At 46.2% G+C, this 16,890-nt stretch overlaps 1 protein-coding gene across 2 annotated transcripts in view; it reads right to left on the reverse strand.

The window, feature by feature from the left end:
* AMOTL1 (angiomotin like 1) overlaps nt 1-16,890 on the reverse strand; it is a gene marked incomplete at its 5' end in the record, with an annotated part of 103,159 nt that overhangs the window by 8,418 nt on the left and 77,851 nt on the right. For both annotated transcript variants that reach the window (XM_079707397.1, XM_079707396.1), the window contains 3 exons: nt 1,440-1,630; nt 7,453-7,602; nt 10,985-11,130. In XM_079707397.1, the coding sequence (XP_079563523.1) occupies nt 1,440-1,630; nt 7,453-7,602; nt 10,985-11,130 (487 nt within the window). The remainder of the gene's footprint in view (nt 1-1,439; nt 1,631-7,452; nt 7,603-10,984; nt 11,131-16,890) is intronic.

Here is a 16,890-nt window from a genome sequence, read left to right on the forward strand (position 1 = left end):
CCCCACCCCCATCCTGTGCCCAACCAGGAGTCTCATGCCTCAGACCAGTTCATTCCCCTACTTCTTTTACATTCAAGTCCCATTCATCCTAGGACCTCAAGCATGCATTAATCTGATAAATCAAAAGAGCTGAGACAACAATGACCCATAAAGGCCCTGGGTCATGCTTCCAAGGTAACGCACTTACATTGTTATTGGGGCTTTAGTGTCCTCAGCCAGGGGAATACGGTCTGGTTTCCTGCTCATAACCAGTCAAGTATTATAATTTCCATTTCAGAAACTAGGTAATTTCTGAATAAAGTGACACTCAGAAAGGCTGGTGCAGTCACACACCTATAGTCCGCAGCAGAGGAACAATTCAATGCTCAATATATTGAATAACTTATGGGTGAAAAGCAGGGCTGGTAGAATGCACAGTCACGCAAGTCAGGCGAGGTCCAGCGGTCAAGGGAAACTACCTGCTCATTCAGACAAAGGTAGAGCTTAACGGGATTATTTTGTGAATTATCGAGCATTTCGAGCTAATTTTTAAAGAAAAACTAAGGCTGTGTGCCTGCAACAAAGGAAATAAAGCAACAGAGGTAATAACTGACAGCAGCAGAAAACGACTGCAAAACAAGTGAAATTAGGCTTTAAGTCAAACAAATTTCAACACTTACTACCAGTGTGATCTGGAATAAACTACTGCATCTTTCTAAGCCTCATTTCTTCACCTACAAAATGAGGATAATAATAGTTCCCACTCTCAGGGCTGTTATGAGGATTGCATATTCTTGTCTGGTCCATGAAACATACCCACTGTTTAAAAGAGCATAAAGTATACTTTCCCAACATCATTCTTAAAGACCACATAGTACTCCGCTGTGTGGATGGAGTTTAAATTATTGAATGAATCCCTCTTGTTGGGTTCTACTCTATTTTAAATGTATTGATGTTTTCAACCACACTGGGATAAAAACTTATATAACTTCAGGCACTTATATAATATAATGATTTCCTTAAGATAAATGTCGAGAACTAGAATTTTGGAACCAAAGAAGAGGTACATATTACCAAAATCATTCTCAGAAACATTATACCACTTTGCTCTCCAACTAGCACTACAGCCACTTTATAAATTTTTTTTTTTTTTTTTGCGGTACGCGGGCCTCTCAATGCTGTGGCCTCTCCCGTTGCGGAGCACAGGCTCCAGACGTGCAAGCTCAGCGGTCATGGCTCACGGGCCCAGCCGCTCTGCGGCATGTGGGATCTTCCCGGACCGGGGCACGAACCCGTGTCCCCTGCATCGGCAGGCGGACTCTCAACCACTGCGCCACCAGGGAAGCCCTATAATTATTTTTAACTGCTCTCACTCCCTGGGATGCATCCCTGAACCCCTCTGGACACTCTGTGTTTTTCTAGCTGTGCTTTTCCGAGCAGCATAGTTCCATGGGACTCACCTCTCGGCCGCTGCAGTGGCTGCAGCGTTCATGGCGAAGTGCCGGATGGCGCTCTCCTCTACGTACTTCTGCTCCCACTTGGTCATGTCAGCCTCCAGCGCCAGGATCCGCTCTTCCTTCTCCCTTACGAGTTCCATGAGGGCCGGGGCATTGTATTCCGGCAGGCTGGCTGGCTGGCCGTTTCCGTGTTTCTGGATATGCGAAAGAAGTAACATCTTTTTCGCGGGCCTCTCACTGTTGTGGCCTCTCCCATTGTGGAGCACAGGCTCCGGACGCACAAGCTCAGCGGCCATGGCTCACGGGCCCAGCCGCTCCGAGGCATGTGGGATCTTCCAGGACCGGGGCACGAACCCGTGTCTCCTGCATCGGCAGGCGGACTCTCAACCACTGCGCCACCAGGGAAGCCCAAGAAGTAACATCTTGATGCTGAATCGGGGCTATAAAGTAGACCCTGGGTGGGCAGAGTTACCCACGTGGAGCATGCACTGTTCACCCAGATCCTGCAGCACATTCACACCCTTGCTCCCTTCTCCAGCACTGATGACCCGAATGGGGGTGGATTCTGACACCATTAACCTTTGTCCCCACTTCCTCTATCTCATTTAATTATCCGGGAGCTCTATAAAACAGAGTATTATCCCAATTTTACAGATGGAAAAACCAAGCTGCTGAGAGATTGAATGAACTATTCCTTGTCTTTAAGCTGATCAGTAGCAGGGTCAGGGTTCAAACCCGAGTCCGTCTGCCTATATCCAGCTTTGCATGACAGGAAGTGGCTTGTCCAATGTCATGCAGTTAATTTATACCAAGAGCCAGAACAGGAACAAAGTTTGGCCTCCTGGTCTAGGGCACTTTCTCCAGAGCTCAAGGAAGTGATTCAGCTGTTTGCTTCCCCTGAGGCTGGGAGATAGAATGTGAAGGCAAAGGAGGTGGGAGTGAGATGCATAGAATGTGAAGGCACAGGAAGTGGGAGTGAGATGCATAGAATGTGAAGGCACAGGAAGTGGGAGTGAGATGCCTTAAGGGCATGCTTGCCCAGACTCCCATCTGGGAAACAGAAATTAAGACCTGCCCCAGATGGAAGCCCAGCAATCAAATAGGATAATAAACATGAAAGCACTTAATACACTTTAAAGGGCTAACCAAAGTACAGTGCTACCAGAAAAACCTCTAAGGTAAGTCAAGCTCATTTTCCAGCCCTTTCTCTCCATCTGTGTCCATAAGAGAGAAGTGTTATTCAGATAACACAACACAAAGCGGCTGTGTTATCTGAATAGCTCATAAGCTGAGGATATTCACTTTTCAGATTTTCTCCCTTGTAACTCAGGGATACTATTTCCTCTAAACAGATGACTTAGAGGACGAGGAGGTTTGACTTCTGGCCCGTGGTGGAGATTGGTCATCTCGGGAACTCGGGGTTAGGAGACCAGTCGGGCCTGAGCTACTCAAGGGGAGAATGATTTCATCCCAGCTCTTCTCTGTCCTGGGACATGCATTCCCCTCCTATTTCCCAGTGATCACAAACTTTAAATGCAGAGTTGTTTGCAAGGTGAGAGGTACCTTTCACCCTGAACCACATAAATTACCCAGAGCAACAGCTGGGCATTTGAACTGCACTGCTGGAACCTAATCCCACCAGACACAAGAGAACAAACGGGCCTACGGGCTTTTTGTAAACCATATGCTTCTATTTGATTCTTGAAAGCTACAAGTACAAATTATTCTAGGATCCAGTGGTAGCTTGCCAGTGGCCGGCATTTAAGCCAGAATAGAGTGGAAAGCATGTACCTGTCCTCATCAGCCTGCACAGGAAGTCACGGACCCCATCAAGCCAGGCACCCGGCCTCAGGGCAGGAGGACAAACAAACCAGTCCACTGAGATGCGAAACTACCCTGCTTTTAGAAACTTTCCAAGAAAAATCCCACAGACTCACTTAGCTGCCATCTATGGCATCTATGGTTTCTATCCAAATCCCTTGTGTTGCCATCTCGGCTGGTGACCTGCTCAGGTCCTTAAGAGCTGTTTAAATAAATGCAAGAATTTAGACACTCAAGAGTTCAGAGATAGCACAGTCTAATGGGTACATACATTGCCCAGAAAAACAGATTAAGGGTCAGGCAGGCCAGCTTTTGCAGCCCGTTCAGCTAGTCACCAAATATTTACTAAGCATGCACCCTGTGCAGGGGATACCACAGTGAACAATACAGATAAAAATCTTTGCCTTCAGCGTGTTCACCTGGGAGAAAGGCCTAAATTTGCTACATGACCTTGGGCTGGTGTCTTAGCTGCCCTGGGCCTTGTTTTGCCCTTCAAGAACATTCCCCCCTTCTTTCTTCTACCTCCTAAGACTACTGTGGAAGTAAGATGTGAAAATTACTTTCAGCTCTTTTCCAGAAAGAAAAGATTGTGAGTTCTTAAAAACGTTAATTTCCCTTCCTCTTTTACCATTATTTCTATTTCACCTCCCCCCAACTTCTAGTAATGCTTAAGTACCACACTTTGCCTCCCAAAGTAGAGGGAGATTACTTCTAATAACAGAACCTGTTCATTGAGAGCTGCTCTTTCCTGCTGGTCCTAGTGTCCTGACCTATCTTCCCTCTCTGCCCTTCTCAGTCCAGCCACACTTGTCACTTTTTTTTCAATGGGATTGGAAAAGTTGGAGTAATTTGGGCACCAAAGATGCCCTAAGCCATCAAATGACTCTAAAGTAATGAAGAGAAGAACAACAATGATAGTTATTCTTCCTTCACCAAGTGCTAAGTGTCAGGCACTGTGTAAGTACTTTGTGCAGATTTTCTTATTTTTAGTTACAAGTATACGGTAAATATAATTTATGTGCCCCATTTTAGAGACAAGGAAGTGAAGGCTCAGAAAGATTCATTTTGTAGTAGGAGGAGAAGGCAGCCTAACCCCCGAGCCTATGCTCTGACTCACTTCATGATTCCATGCCACTCTGCTCACCTCCAGCCTACCCACCCTTCTGGAAGGTTCCAGAAGGAATACCTTGCAGGAGTAACTGGAGCTCACTTGGGGGCTCTGTGTGGAGAGGGCCCGGTGGAGAGGCTCAGCTGTGTCCTGGCGTGGCTCTACGGCAGAGTCCTTGTGTGGGGTGTCGATTCAAAAGTGCTCTAAGCTGTTCTCTCAACGGTCCCTTCAGAATGACTCTCTATGGGAAGAGGCAGGCAGTGTGGTCTCACTGCTTTGTTGAGGGGAGAGATGACAAGGGGCTTTATTTATTTTGTGTGACCTCAGTATGCCTTCTAATGGGGTCAGATAAATGCCTCGGTGACCCGGGGTGAAGGAGCAGTGTGCGAGGTGGGTTGCCCACATCCGGGGTGGAATCATGTGTGAGCTCCTCAGACTAAATAGGAAGAAGCAGATCAGAGAGGCAGAGTTTCTCGGGTGACCCCATGCTCCAGGGTGGACGCTGGTCATCCCTGCTGGGGGCCAGCAGAACTGTGATCGCCACACTTGTCCACAGCCTCCAGGCAGGAGTTGGACCAAACTATAGTGTCGGCCACGTGGAACTATTAAGGTATTTTGGTGGACTTCTTTGTAACAACGCTTTTGTCTTTTCTGGTTATAGAATAATGTATGCTCATTGGTAAAATGAGAAACTGAAGTATTAAAGGGAAAAATAAAAAATAATACTCATCTTTTTAATGAGTAGGCAAAAGCAGGGAAAAGTAGGGAAATCCCCAAGTGCCTTTCATAACAGAGGAGACAGATTAACACTCTCATTAAAAAAACAATTGTAATATTATTTTAAAGAGATGCTGGGCAGCAAAGTTCTGTTTAAAGATTGTTTCCCCCTTCTCTGGTCTCATGTCAGCCGAATACAGCTAGGGATCTGCTATCAGCTCCCGAAGACAAGTCCAAAATGCAAGCCACGTAATTCCCCAGGAGAGCCCTGATTCTGAAACTTCTGTCCTCCACAGGCAGCCGAAATCTGACAGCATCCTTTACAAACAGTGGGAAAGTTGTGTCTGCTGCTCTGAGGAAAAAAATGGGCCTGAGTGTGTGTGGGTCTGAGTGTGCATACGGGAGTGGTCCTCTGTGGCAATAGAGAAATTTTTCAGATAATGCTTCCTTCACATTTCTTCTTGATACACAACAAGGATAATGGAGCTGAGTCTGGTTTCTTTCATCCCCCCTTTTTTTTCTTAAAGAAAAAGACATCTTGCAAAACTAAATGTTGATGATAATGTACAGGAAGACATTCTTAAACATTTTGGAGAAATTGGTATATTTATTTTGTAGAGTGATCTGGCAATATCTAGTGATGTTTTGCATATGCATTCGTTATCCAGAAATCCCATTTTTAAGTATATCCTCTTGGGAAGCTCTTACATTTTTTTGCAAGGAGACATGTAAAAAGGCAGCTCATTAGAGTACTGCCTCCAACAGCAATACCATTGGCACAAATCCCAAAAGCAATCAATGGGAGAGATATAGTTTAGAATATATATAGTAGCTGAAATGAATGAAGAGTCTATTTTCATAGCACTCAAAATAGAAGATCCAGGTATAAGTAATTTAACTATAGGGTGTGGGTGGCACATTAACTGGAAAAGAACATTCTTTTTTGCTCTAAATACTGAGATGTGCCCATTCTGTCAGCCAAAGACTCATAAATACCCACCAGGTGCCAGCACAGTACCAGAGACCAGAGAGCCTGCCCTCCAGTTGGAGAACTTAAGATCTCAATAACTGAGCAACAGAAAATGGCTGAAGGGTGGCCCTGAAATGCCAAAGGGTGCGGCACAAGTTAGAAGGATCAGAAGTCCAGAGACAGACTCACTTTTCCCTGTGAGCTATCAACTAAGCCAAGTTGGTAGGGGCCTGGGTGGGCTCCTTGATTTTCTGGGCAATCTCGCTAACACCTCCATCTCCAGCCAAGTACACACGCCCAGAGGGAACTGCGTGCGCTGCCATGAGAAAGGGCTGAGCTGGCCAGAGCATATGCTTTCAAGTGTTTTCAAGTGTTTCAACCATAACCACTATGCCCTATCCACCAGATAATTCCATGGAGTCCTGTCTCGCATTTCCCTGGTTCCAAACTTAGAGCACACTCTTCACCAGCTGCATAGAGGGCTTTGCCCACCACGCTGGCTGATGACACACCAGGAGCCCTTGACCCGCTTGTAACGGAGCCCAGCCCAGCTATAGGACTTCTCCTCTTGCCAAGGCCCACGAGGACCCTGGGCTGGGGTGTTTTACTCTGAGTTTATCTGTAGCTGAATTACATGAACAGCTGTTACCAGGAGAAAAAGGACGAGGAACTTATGGCCAATATTATTTTCTAGGGATCGTCCTGACTCCTTCCTGTCCTTTACCTCTGAAAACTCACTGATGATCAGGGCCTCCCAATTTCACCCCGTTCTAGGTCCCCCGTGGATTCCCACTGTCACTAAACCCTAGATGACACTAACAGCCTTCAGGCTGGCCTCCCTGACTTCAACATCTGTTCCTCCAGCCCCTCCTCTGACACCACCAGAGGGCTCCTCCCCTGATCCTACAGGAAAAAAAGAAAATCCAGTCTCTCAACATGACCAAAAGCCCTCCGCAAACTGGCCGTTGCCTCCAGCTGGTATGCTCCCCCAGCTGGCTGCCCCCAGCTGTCCTGGACCCACTACGTGCCTCTCATCTCTCTCCTCCATGCATACTCCTCCTCTACCTCTGACGCTTCCCCCAGAATGGCCAACAAACTCATCCTTCTAAGTCCAACTCAAATGTCCTCCGCTATGAAGCTGTCTGCATTCGCATTCCCCCATACCCAGCCCCCAGGGGTCACCACTTTCTCCCTGTCAAGACGTTTTCTCTCCAGTGAGTGGGCTTACTGGCTCCTCCACTGGCCTCTGTGCTGGACCACGGAGGACAGCAAGCTCTCGTTTACCCCTGAATCCTCAGGGCAGAGAGCAAGAGCCTGGCGGGCAGCAGGTGCTCGGCTCCGTGGTGTTCACAGAACGCATGCGCCAGACTCCGAGGGCCCGGCCCCGCCCCGCCCCTCACCTGCTGGGTCCTCAGGGCGTCCAGCTCCCTCTCCAGCCAGGTGCGCAGTCTCCGCTCCATCTGCTCCCGCTTCTCGCAGGCGGACTGCAGCTGGGTCAGGGCCTGCTGCAGCTTCTCAACCTTCTCCACGTATGCCTGCTTCTCTCGGAGCTGAGGGGAGGAGAGGAAAAGGGAACACGGAATTTAGACAGTGATCCTCAAAGCTGGGGTGGAGATTGGGGGTGTGTGTGTGTCAGAGTACCTCGAGACGCTATTTAAACTACAAGTGCATGTACCTTCTCCACTCCTATCCCTCAGGTGTGCTGGGACAGAAAAGATTTAGACGAAGGCCACCAGTTATACCTAAAACAGCTGGGATGCTAGGAACTGAAAACCCTAACAGGCCACCTGCTTTCAGTCATTTATAGAGCTCTGAGCTCAATCCATGGTTATTGCTGAGTCATTATAGCATCAGCAGGCATGGGAAATGAGGTTAATAAAGATTTTTTAAATGTTATAAGGAAATGCTTATTCTATAATGTTAACTGAAAAATCCAGAATCAAAAATTATATACATTATCACAACTACGCCTGCCTATCTATCTATCTATCTATCTATCTATCATCTATGTATGAAAAAAGACTGAAAGGAAATAAAAGCATCAACTGTGTTTGTATGGCAGAATAATAATTTCTCATCTTATTTACTCTTCTGTATTTTTCAAATTTTCTATAACTACCAATTACTATTAGAAAAACTGTGTCTGTATGTATTTATGCATGTGTACCCATTTGTGTGTGTGTGAATGAGTATGACAATATCTGATTATAGATACTTGTGGAGTAATTTCCTCCTAAAGATTTCAGAGCCCTTTATGGATGACAGCCCTGGAGAGACAGGAAAGGCCTAATGAACAAACAAACCACACAATCACTGAGGAGAGGCAAATTAAGGTAAAAATTGATTTATGTAAATGTCACATCAGGTATGGATTTAGACTCACTGATCAACCACTTCAAATTCTTACCCTCAGACTTTGTTTTCTTCCAATTAGGAGTTTGGCCCATGTTCATAAATCCCAGGCACATTTCTAACTTTCTGGGGATTGGCTGGTGCCAAAAGCCTCAGACTGAGGCTTTTCCTTGATCTGGTCCTGGGTGAGAAGACACCAGATGCTATTTCCTGTCACTCTGCACCTGGGCATGCAGATGCCTTGCAGGTGATTCAGATCCTGAGTTCAACCCATGATTGCACTGGCAAGCTGGAACATGCTAGCGATTTAAGTGCTCGCTGCAAAGGGTGGTTTCTGACTTAGCAGGCAGCCCTGCCAGGAGCAATGCCTGTGCCCGAGCCAAAACCACTGTGATAAAAAACGAGGTGCTTCTGACCTTCTGCCGGGGGGCGTGGACAGCAACTTATAGCCTTTTCGACACCTGCTCTTGGGATTAGTTTTCATCTGACTCTTTCATTCACTGTGCCTTTGATTGTTTGAGGACCTACTAACTGCAGGTTCCTGTGCTAGAAAAGCCTCATCTGATAAACTATTTTGTGAGTACCATTCATACACCACTTACCATGTCGTAGACTGTATACCATTCTCTGAGTGTGTAGCCCCTAGAATATAAGTGCCACGAGATTTGTCTGCTTGGGGAAGAGTGCACAATATGTCCCCAAGGCCTGGAACAGTACCTGGCATCCAGCTGGTACTCAATAAGTATTTGTTAAATGAATGAGTTAATATTATCACTAGCCAACTGCAAGATTCTTGGAGGCATCGATCTCTCTCATTCACCCTTGGATCAGCCTTAAGTCTAGCAAGGAGTATATAATGATGATGATGACTAGTAGTAACGGTAATTAATCAGCCAACATTTTGGAGGCACTACCATGCCAAGCTTTGTGCTTTATATGAAGTATCTCGTTTAATCCGCCCAATAACAATAGAAGGTACACTCTTTTATTACCTCCATGTAACAAGTGAGAAAACTGAGGACTGAATAGGTTAGTGACTCACTCAAGGTCACACAGCTGATACAGCACCCGTCTAACTCACGTGGTCTGCCTCTAGAGTCCAAGCCCTTAACCATCATGGGAAGTTATGGTAAGCACTCAGTGTGAGCCATCTAAACTGAGTTAAGATCCTTCAAAAGAAACTTTAATAAGAACAAGGAGGGACACTGGCAGCCAGACACATGAGACATTTTGGGGGTTACATACAATCAATCAAACACAGATCCTATATAAATATAATGACAAGACCCATAACGCTGATTATAAAGAACCCGTCTTCAAGGAGTTCACAGCTTTTGCTTTAACAGAAATATTAAAATTAAAATATTTCAAAATTATCACTTTCCTTCGCTCCATACATGGAGATGGAGCCTTGATAAGTGCCCTCAGAATGAGTTCTGGCCTCCCTTCCTCAAAGCAGACCTCCTGTCCTTCAGGGGTTAAGGTCTGTAGCAGACAGTTTCCTATTTAATGAGTTGCTTGCTGGTGACGAGGAAGAGACTCTGGGGCTGTTGCCTGGGATCCTCATGCTAGTATTAAAACTGTACATAGGACTTGTGGGGTTTAACGGGAGAGGTTGAATGGACAAGACCCTACTGACTTAACAATCTTCCCCTTTAGCTGCATTAGCCTTGAAGTTGAAGTTTGCTGAGACACCCAAGCCACCTGGCGCCAGGAGATGTTTCCTGAAGGAACAGCTTTTTATTGTCGACAACAACAGCAACAGCAGTTGGATTAATAATAGTGCTGTTTCCTGCGTGCCAAGCACCAACTCAGTCCTGGTGGAGAATATCTCGGTCATGCCGCTCTGTGACTTTGAGTTTCTACTCTCCACCGTGGGTCTGCTCAGTTCAGCCTCACCACACACAGCGGATGCAACAGGCTCCCCTGTGCTGCTGTGTCTACAGCCCTGATCCCCTAGCCGGCACCTCAGGAGTGGTCATTCTACTTCCCCAGTAAGGCTTAAAGGAAAAGTCTACTTCTTAAAACTTCATCTAAAGGCTGGATTTCATCAGAAACCACTAAACCCATCACGCTTGAGCGGCATCAACGTTTCCTGGATTGGGGGGTCATTACCTGGCTAAGCCAACTTCTGAAAATTGGAGACAGGTTTGTTGAACACCACCCCAATCCCACCGCATCAGAAGACTTGGCCTTTTTTACGCAATCGAGAGCCCAGAGACACAGCACTTGAACTGTTAATTGAGTCTCTTCTCTCCACAGGCACCAGTGGTTCCCATTCCTTCCATTTATTTTCAGCCTTGGACACCTGCCAGCCAGTGGGCAGCAGCCTGGGTTGATGGCTGAGACTGAACTCTTTGCTGGTTACTCACGTCTGCCTCTCATCCTCTGCCCGGCTCTGGGGTGGATAAATTCTGTTTTTATTCATTTTTATTTGGAAGGTCACCTACATCGCTCCCCTGACTCAACTCCCTTGGAGTTGGCTCTGGTTAAAGTTGCTGGGTTAGGAAACGGAAACGGAGGCCCTCGGGGCTCTGCGCACCGCCCCTCCCCACCCCCCCGCCCCCCCCACAGGCTCACCTCCTCTTCCAGCTTGATGACCCTAGCCTGGGCGTTGCTCAGAGCCTGGTCCAGGATCTCGATGTGTCTCCGGTGGTCCTCACTCGCGGTCCGCACTGCCGCTAACTCCATTTCTAACTTCTCCTTTTCCTTCAAGAATTCTTTGTCTAGAAGGGAGATGGGAACAAAACGACCTCTATCAGAAGGCACTCACCCTCTGGGCTCATTGCCAGTCTACATCTGGCAAGGATTAAAAGTAAAAAAAGCATACAGAAAGTAGAGGGTTGAAGTACTGCCTTTGCTCCCTGTTCATAGTGGTGGTGTGTGAAGCAAGGATTTTCTCAAAAACCACTGCCAACTATAGGTATAGTCCAGGTCACAGTTCCAGAGATGAACGGCACAAAAAGAACCAGTGACCCTGTGTTCTCAGGGACTCACTTCTGTACAACATTTACTTTAAGGCTTCAAATTAACCTTGGACCTATGATTTTCTTTCAAGCTCACAGGCTCTCCAGCTTCTACCTTCCAAACCAGTGATGGAAAGGCAGGCAATACTAACGATAATACTAACGCTCTCCTTCATAGAGAAATAAACCAAGGTCCAGAAGGTTAAGCTTTCGCTCTGAGGCCAGGCAGTAGAGGGGAGCTTCAACCCAGGCCTCCTACCTCTGTCTGGGTCCTCTTCCATATGACCTGGCCTCACCTATTCTCTTAGTTCTGCTCAAGAGAGGAAAGACAGGGCTTCCCTGGTGGCGCAGTGGTTGAGAGTCCGCCTGCCGATGCAGGGGACACAGGTTCACGCCCCGGTCCGGGAAGATCCCACATGCCGTGGAGCGGCTGGGCCCATGAGCCATGGCCGCTGAGCCTGCGCGTCCAGAGCCTGTGCTCTGCAATGGGAGAGGCCACAGCAGTGAGAGGCCTGCATACCGCAAAAAAAAAAAAAAAAAAAAAAGAGAGAGGAAAGACAAAGTGCTCTGGATGTGGGGAAACAGCTTTCCTCTCATTCAGTGACACTGTAGCTGATGGTGATGACTGTCGCTCTGCACATGGAGAGGAAAGGCTGCCTCACAGTGGCTTCCACACAGCTCTCATATAGACTCATCCACCAATTTACTTAAGCAGGCAGGGCCCACGGTGTGATGAGATCAGTATCATTTACTGAAAACATCTCTCCTGTTACAAAAACAATGCTGGCATGCCTCAGAGATGTTGCGGGTTCTGTTCCAGACCACCGTAGTAAGGCAAGTCACATGATTTTTTTTGGTTTCCCAGTGTATATAAAAGTTATGTTTACACTGTACCGTAGTCTATTAAATGTGCAATAATAGCATTATGTCTAAAAAACAATGTATGTACCTTAATTAAAAAAATACTTTATTGCTAAAAAATGCCAAAACAATGAAAACAGTAACATCAAAGATCACTGATCACATATCACCATGACAAGTATAAAAATAATGAAAAAGTCTGAGATACTGTGAGAATTACCAAAACATAACATAGACACATGGAGTCGATGCTATTGGAAAAATGGCGCCAAGAGACTTGCTCAATGCACGGTAGCCACAGACATTTAATTTGTAAAAAATGCAATAAAACAAAGCGCAATAAAATAAGGTATGCCTGTATATTTTATTTTTAAAGTAATTTAGAATATTTAGATACGTTGATTATAATATGGAAAAACTTGAATGGACTTACTGTGTAAGATTAAGGGATTGGTTAAATAAACTACAGTAAACCCTACAATAGAATAGGATGCACCCATTAAAGCTAAGTAAGAGAATATTAGTGATGAGGAAAAAAATCGTCACTGTTGAAAAAAGGTGGTTACAAAACCCTATGCACACTCTTCCAAATTTGTAGAAAACAGGATGTATAATTATAAGGGTAAGAGCAACAACAACAGTTAGAAATTGATTTCTCTGTGCCCACACCACTCAGATGCCTCCTACTGGTTACCTAGTCCTCCTAGCAAACCAAACTGAAACACCAGGAACCAAAGTGTGCAAGCTATACAAGCACGTGACAGTGGTTTCACTCATTCATGATTTCCTTGTATAGCCGTTCATTCATTTAGTGAAGAGTTATCAAACATTAAGGACCAGCCTTATGGGCACTGAAGCAATAGAAAGCACGCCGCCCATAAGGAGTGGGAAAAATGTGGTTTTGAATACAGGGCAAAGACACTTTAAGGCTGCCAATGCTCAATAAACAACTTGCGATTTTAAAGCCGGAAGGGATCATAGGAAACATCACCATCCAGTTCTGCCCCCTTTGTTTTACGGGTGAGGAAAGGAAAGCCCAGGAGCAAAGGCACTCATCCAAGGTGCCCCGCCAGCTGGGGCAGAGCCAGGGCCAGATTCCGGGTCTCCTGATGGCCACTACAACGTCCTTCCCGCTTGACTGCACTGCCCTTGCTTTGTGAGCTTATGTCGACGGGAACAGGGTGCAACGGAAAAGCTTCAGAAAGAACAGAATGAAGGAGCAGACTTGTAAAGCGAGCATGGGCTGTGATGCCTAGAAATAATGGCGCCTCTCGGAAGCAAAACGAGGCCACCAAGATTCTGACCCAGAAGAGAGCATTGCTTTTGGGCTCTTATACCCCACTGCAATGACCAACTGTCCTCCCCCCTTCCCCCTTTCAGTGGCATGAAATGCTGCCTCCGAAACTTCCTTCCCAGTGCATGGAGAACGGGCATGCAAGAGGCCTAAACAAATGGGCCAGGAGCAGCCCACTGGCTCTGGGGCCCACCATCCACTGCCCAGGGCGGACCAGAGCATTTCACGCTTTCTGTGCAAAATTACTGACATTCGAGCACTAGCTCCCTGGGTTTGGATGACATCTGAACAGGCATGGTGCCCACTGCCCTTGTCCAAGCTCTGGAGGGCACCCAGGAGTTAGTTACTCAGTGGGCAGGCCTGGGAATGAACCACCGATTTCAGAGCTTCTACCTGCTTGTCAACCTAAGCTTAACAGTTCTTGTCTTTGTTGAGGGCAGTCAAGGACACATCAATTTTGGCCAGAGGCAAAGTCTAGAGGCCAAAACCAGAGCTTCTTGCAGTTTTCAAATTGATGGTCATAATTATTGCTGTGTCACAATGACAAACATTTGGATTTCTGAATTAACGAATACTCCTCCCCTCCAACACACATGCGCAGGCACACACACACACACACACACACACGCATCCAACAGTTGCTATTCCCTTGATAGCCAGTATCATATTGTGGATAGAGAATGGACTTTAGCATCAGAAAGAACTGGGTTCAAATCCTAGGTTCACCACTTTCCAGCTCTTTGTCCTAAGTTTGGTGACTTTAGACTTCAGGCTGAAGCAATATCAGTTAGTGTCACTCACACTGGCTCAGAGCTCCTTGTCCATGGACAGGAAGTAGTGTTCTCGATGGCAAAGTTTCAAAAGCCAATGTTCATGACAATTGTGGTAATAACAAAACCCGCTCATGTTTGTTGAATGGGTACTGTGTTCCACGAATGGTGACTTATATTATTCCCTTTAATTACTCCATTTATATTATTTCCTTTAAGTTTACTCTATGAGGTAGGCGCTATTATTATTTCCATCTTCCAGTGGAGGCACATGACATTAAGAAAGGATAAGTAACGTGTCCACAGAAGTGATGCCCGTCAGTGGGAGAGCAAGAACCGGCATCGGCCTCTCTCTAATGCATGTTCACAGGCACGGCACTATACTGCCTCTGCTGTGCAAGCGTGCGGGGATGAAGACCCACAGAATAACAGAAGCAGGAGGTGTGGGAGAGCGCCATTGTAACACAGCTCATTGTGGCACAAATTTAAGTATGTCACAAATCATATCATGTATCTCAAAATACAGCAATAAATCTTCATGTGTATCCCTTTGCAAATATTAACTAATTAAGCATCTGCTACATGGAGGCAACACAGAGTACTAGATAAAAGCATGGATCTAGAATCAAGCTTCCCAGGTTCATATCCAGCTCTACCACTTATGGTTTTGTGACATGAAGTAAACGAACGTCTTTGTGCTTCAGTTTTCTTGCCTTTAAGGTGAGGATCACAACAGTACCCACTTCAAAGTGCATGTAGTAAGTACCCAGTAAATGTCAACTATGATAATGCCAAGGTTATTGTTGCTGTCGAAAATAGTGATAAATCCTTGGGCTACATGGTGCATAGGATGGAGCATTCTGCTCTCAGCCAGGTGGGAAGAGAGGCAGGGACACAGGCAAAGGCAATGTGACCAGCTGCTCTAACAGATGCTTGCGCAGGGACTGTGACAACACAGGAAGGACCCCTACCTCAGGCCAGGGTGTGAGGAGGAGGTGGTGTCCAGGCAGTGAGCCTATGTGGTGGGGGTCACTGCGCCCCTTAACTCCCTGGAGACATGGGAACTGGGTGTGTCAGAACCACTGGAAAAAGTTATCTCTTGGGAGATGCCAAGGGTGAGTCCTATGAGTGAAACCACCTCACAGGGAAGTCCTTTCAGTCTGTTTATTAGCTAAGCCCCTTGGGATGGATCTCAACAAAGATCAGCCTCACACTGAACTTTTGGCTGTGCTCCAATGTATATACTGAGAATTCCTAGAACAGGCAAGTTGACACAAGGGAACTCTTGCCCGGCATGGTCTGTTTACTCAGTGGATATGAATTACCCTCAACTGTGTGGAGCAGGGCGTTGTTTAGCCTGATGGCTCCGGTCCCATTTACACAGAGGATGTCTGCTCGCACACAGTTTATTCTGGAAACCACAGCGATGGCATGGGCTTTGTAGCCAGGCCAACCTGGTGTGATTCTGGCACCTTCACATACTGGTTCACCTTGGACACGTGACTTCCCCTCTCCAGACTCCATCTCCTCAGATGAAACTAACAAGACCTATTTTGCAGGACTGTTATGAGGATTAAAACGATGACATGTAAAATACCTACTATGGAGTTTGGCACATAACAGATACTTAATAAACAGCAAGAGCTAAGACACATGACACCCAGGCACTGTGCCTTCGGTTTTACAACAGAACCTCATTTCCTGAATACTTATATCAACTCCACTTGACAACTGAAAAATCTGAAGCAAGATGAGCTATGATACTTGCAAGAGGTCAAATGGTAGTTGCTTTTGTGCCTCTACCCCTAGGTTAGTCTCTTTGCTTGAAAAAGAGCAGAAGTGGATGGAAGTGAGAATTGGGCCCAGAATTCAAAGATGTTCCCCTTCCACCTTACCCTTCTTTGCCAGCTCTGCGTAAGGTTCGAAGTGGACAGTCTGGTGAAAGAGTTTCTGCAATTACTATCTGAGCACTAAGCTTGACTGCTAGCTGAACCATTGGGTGGTGGACCCCAGTAACCTCTGTTGAGAAACAGGTGGAGCATGGGCGTGGGATCTGGCAGTGGAGGTGTCAGGGCACCATGTGCTGCACTGCTAGTTTTTAATGCAGTGCTCCAACTTATGGCTGGAGTTCATGGTGGGGTGCAAAGCTGTAACCTGGCCCTTCTCAAGGAGGAATTAATTTTCTAGGCCTTTCCTGATATAATGGGTTTTTGATGAGTTTTTCCCTAAGCCCAATATAGCTGGAGGGACTGAGGAGTCTGGTTGCCACCAGTTTGACCAAGGGGTGACTAATTTACTAGAATGCTTGGAAGGCAAAAGAGAGGTCTTTCTCCAAATAGCATGATATCACCTATATGTGGAAGGTAAAAAAATGATACAAATGAACTTATTTACAAAACAGAAATAGATTCAGAGACATACAAAACAAACTTATGGTTACCAAAGGGGATGGTAAGGAGGAGGTAAATTAGGAGTTGGGGATTAACAGATACACACGACTATATATAGATAACCAACAAGGACCTACTGTACAACACAGGGAACTCTACTCAATATCTTGTAATAACCTATAATAAAAAAGAATCTGAAAAGGAC

This window comes from Hyperoodon ampullatus (assembly GCF_949752795.1).
Source record: "Hyperoodon ampullatus genome assembly, chromosome: 7".
In the NCBI taxonomy this organism is placed as follows: domain Eukaryota; kingdom Metazoa; phylum Chordata; class Mammalia; order Artiodactyla; family Ziphiidae; genus Hyperoodon; species Hyperoodon ampullatus.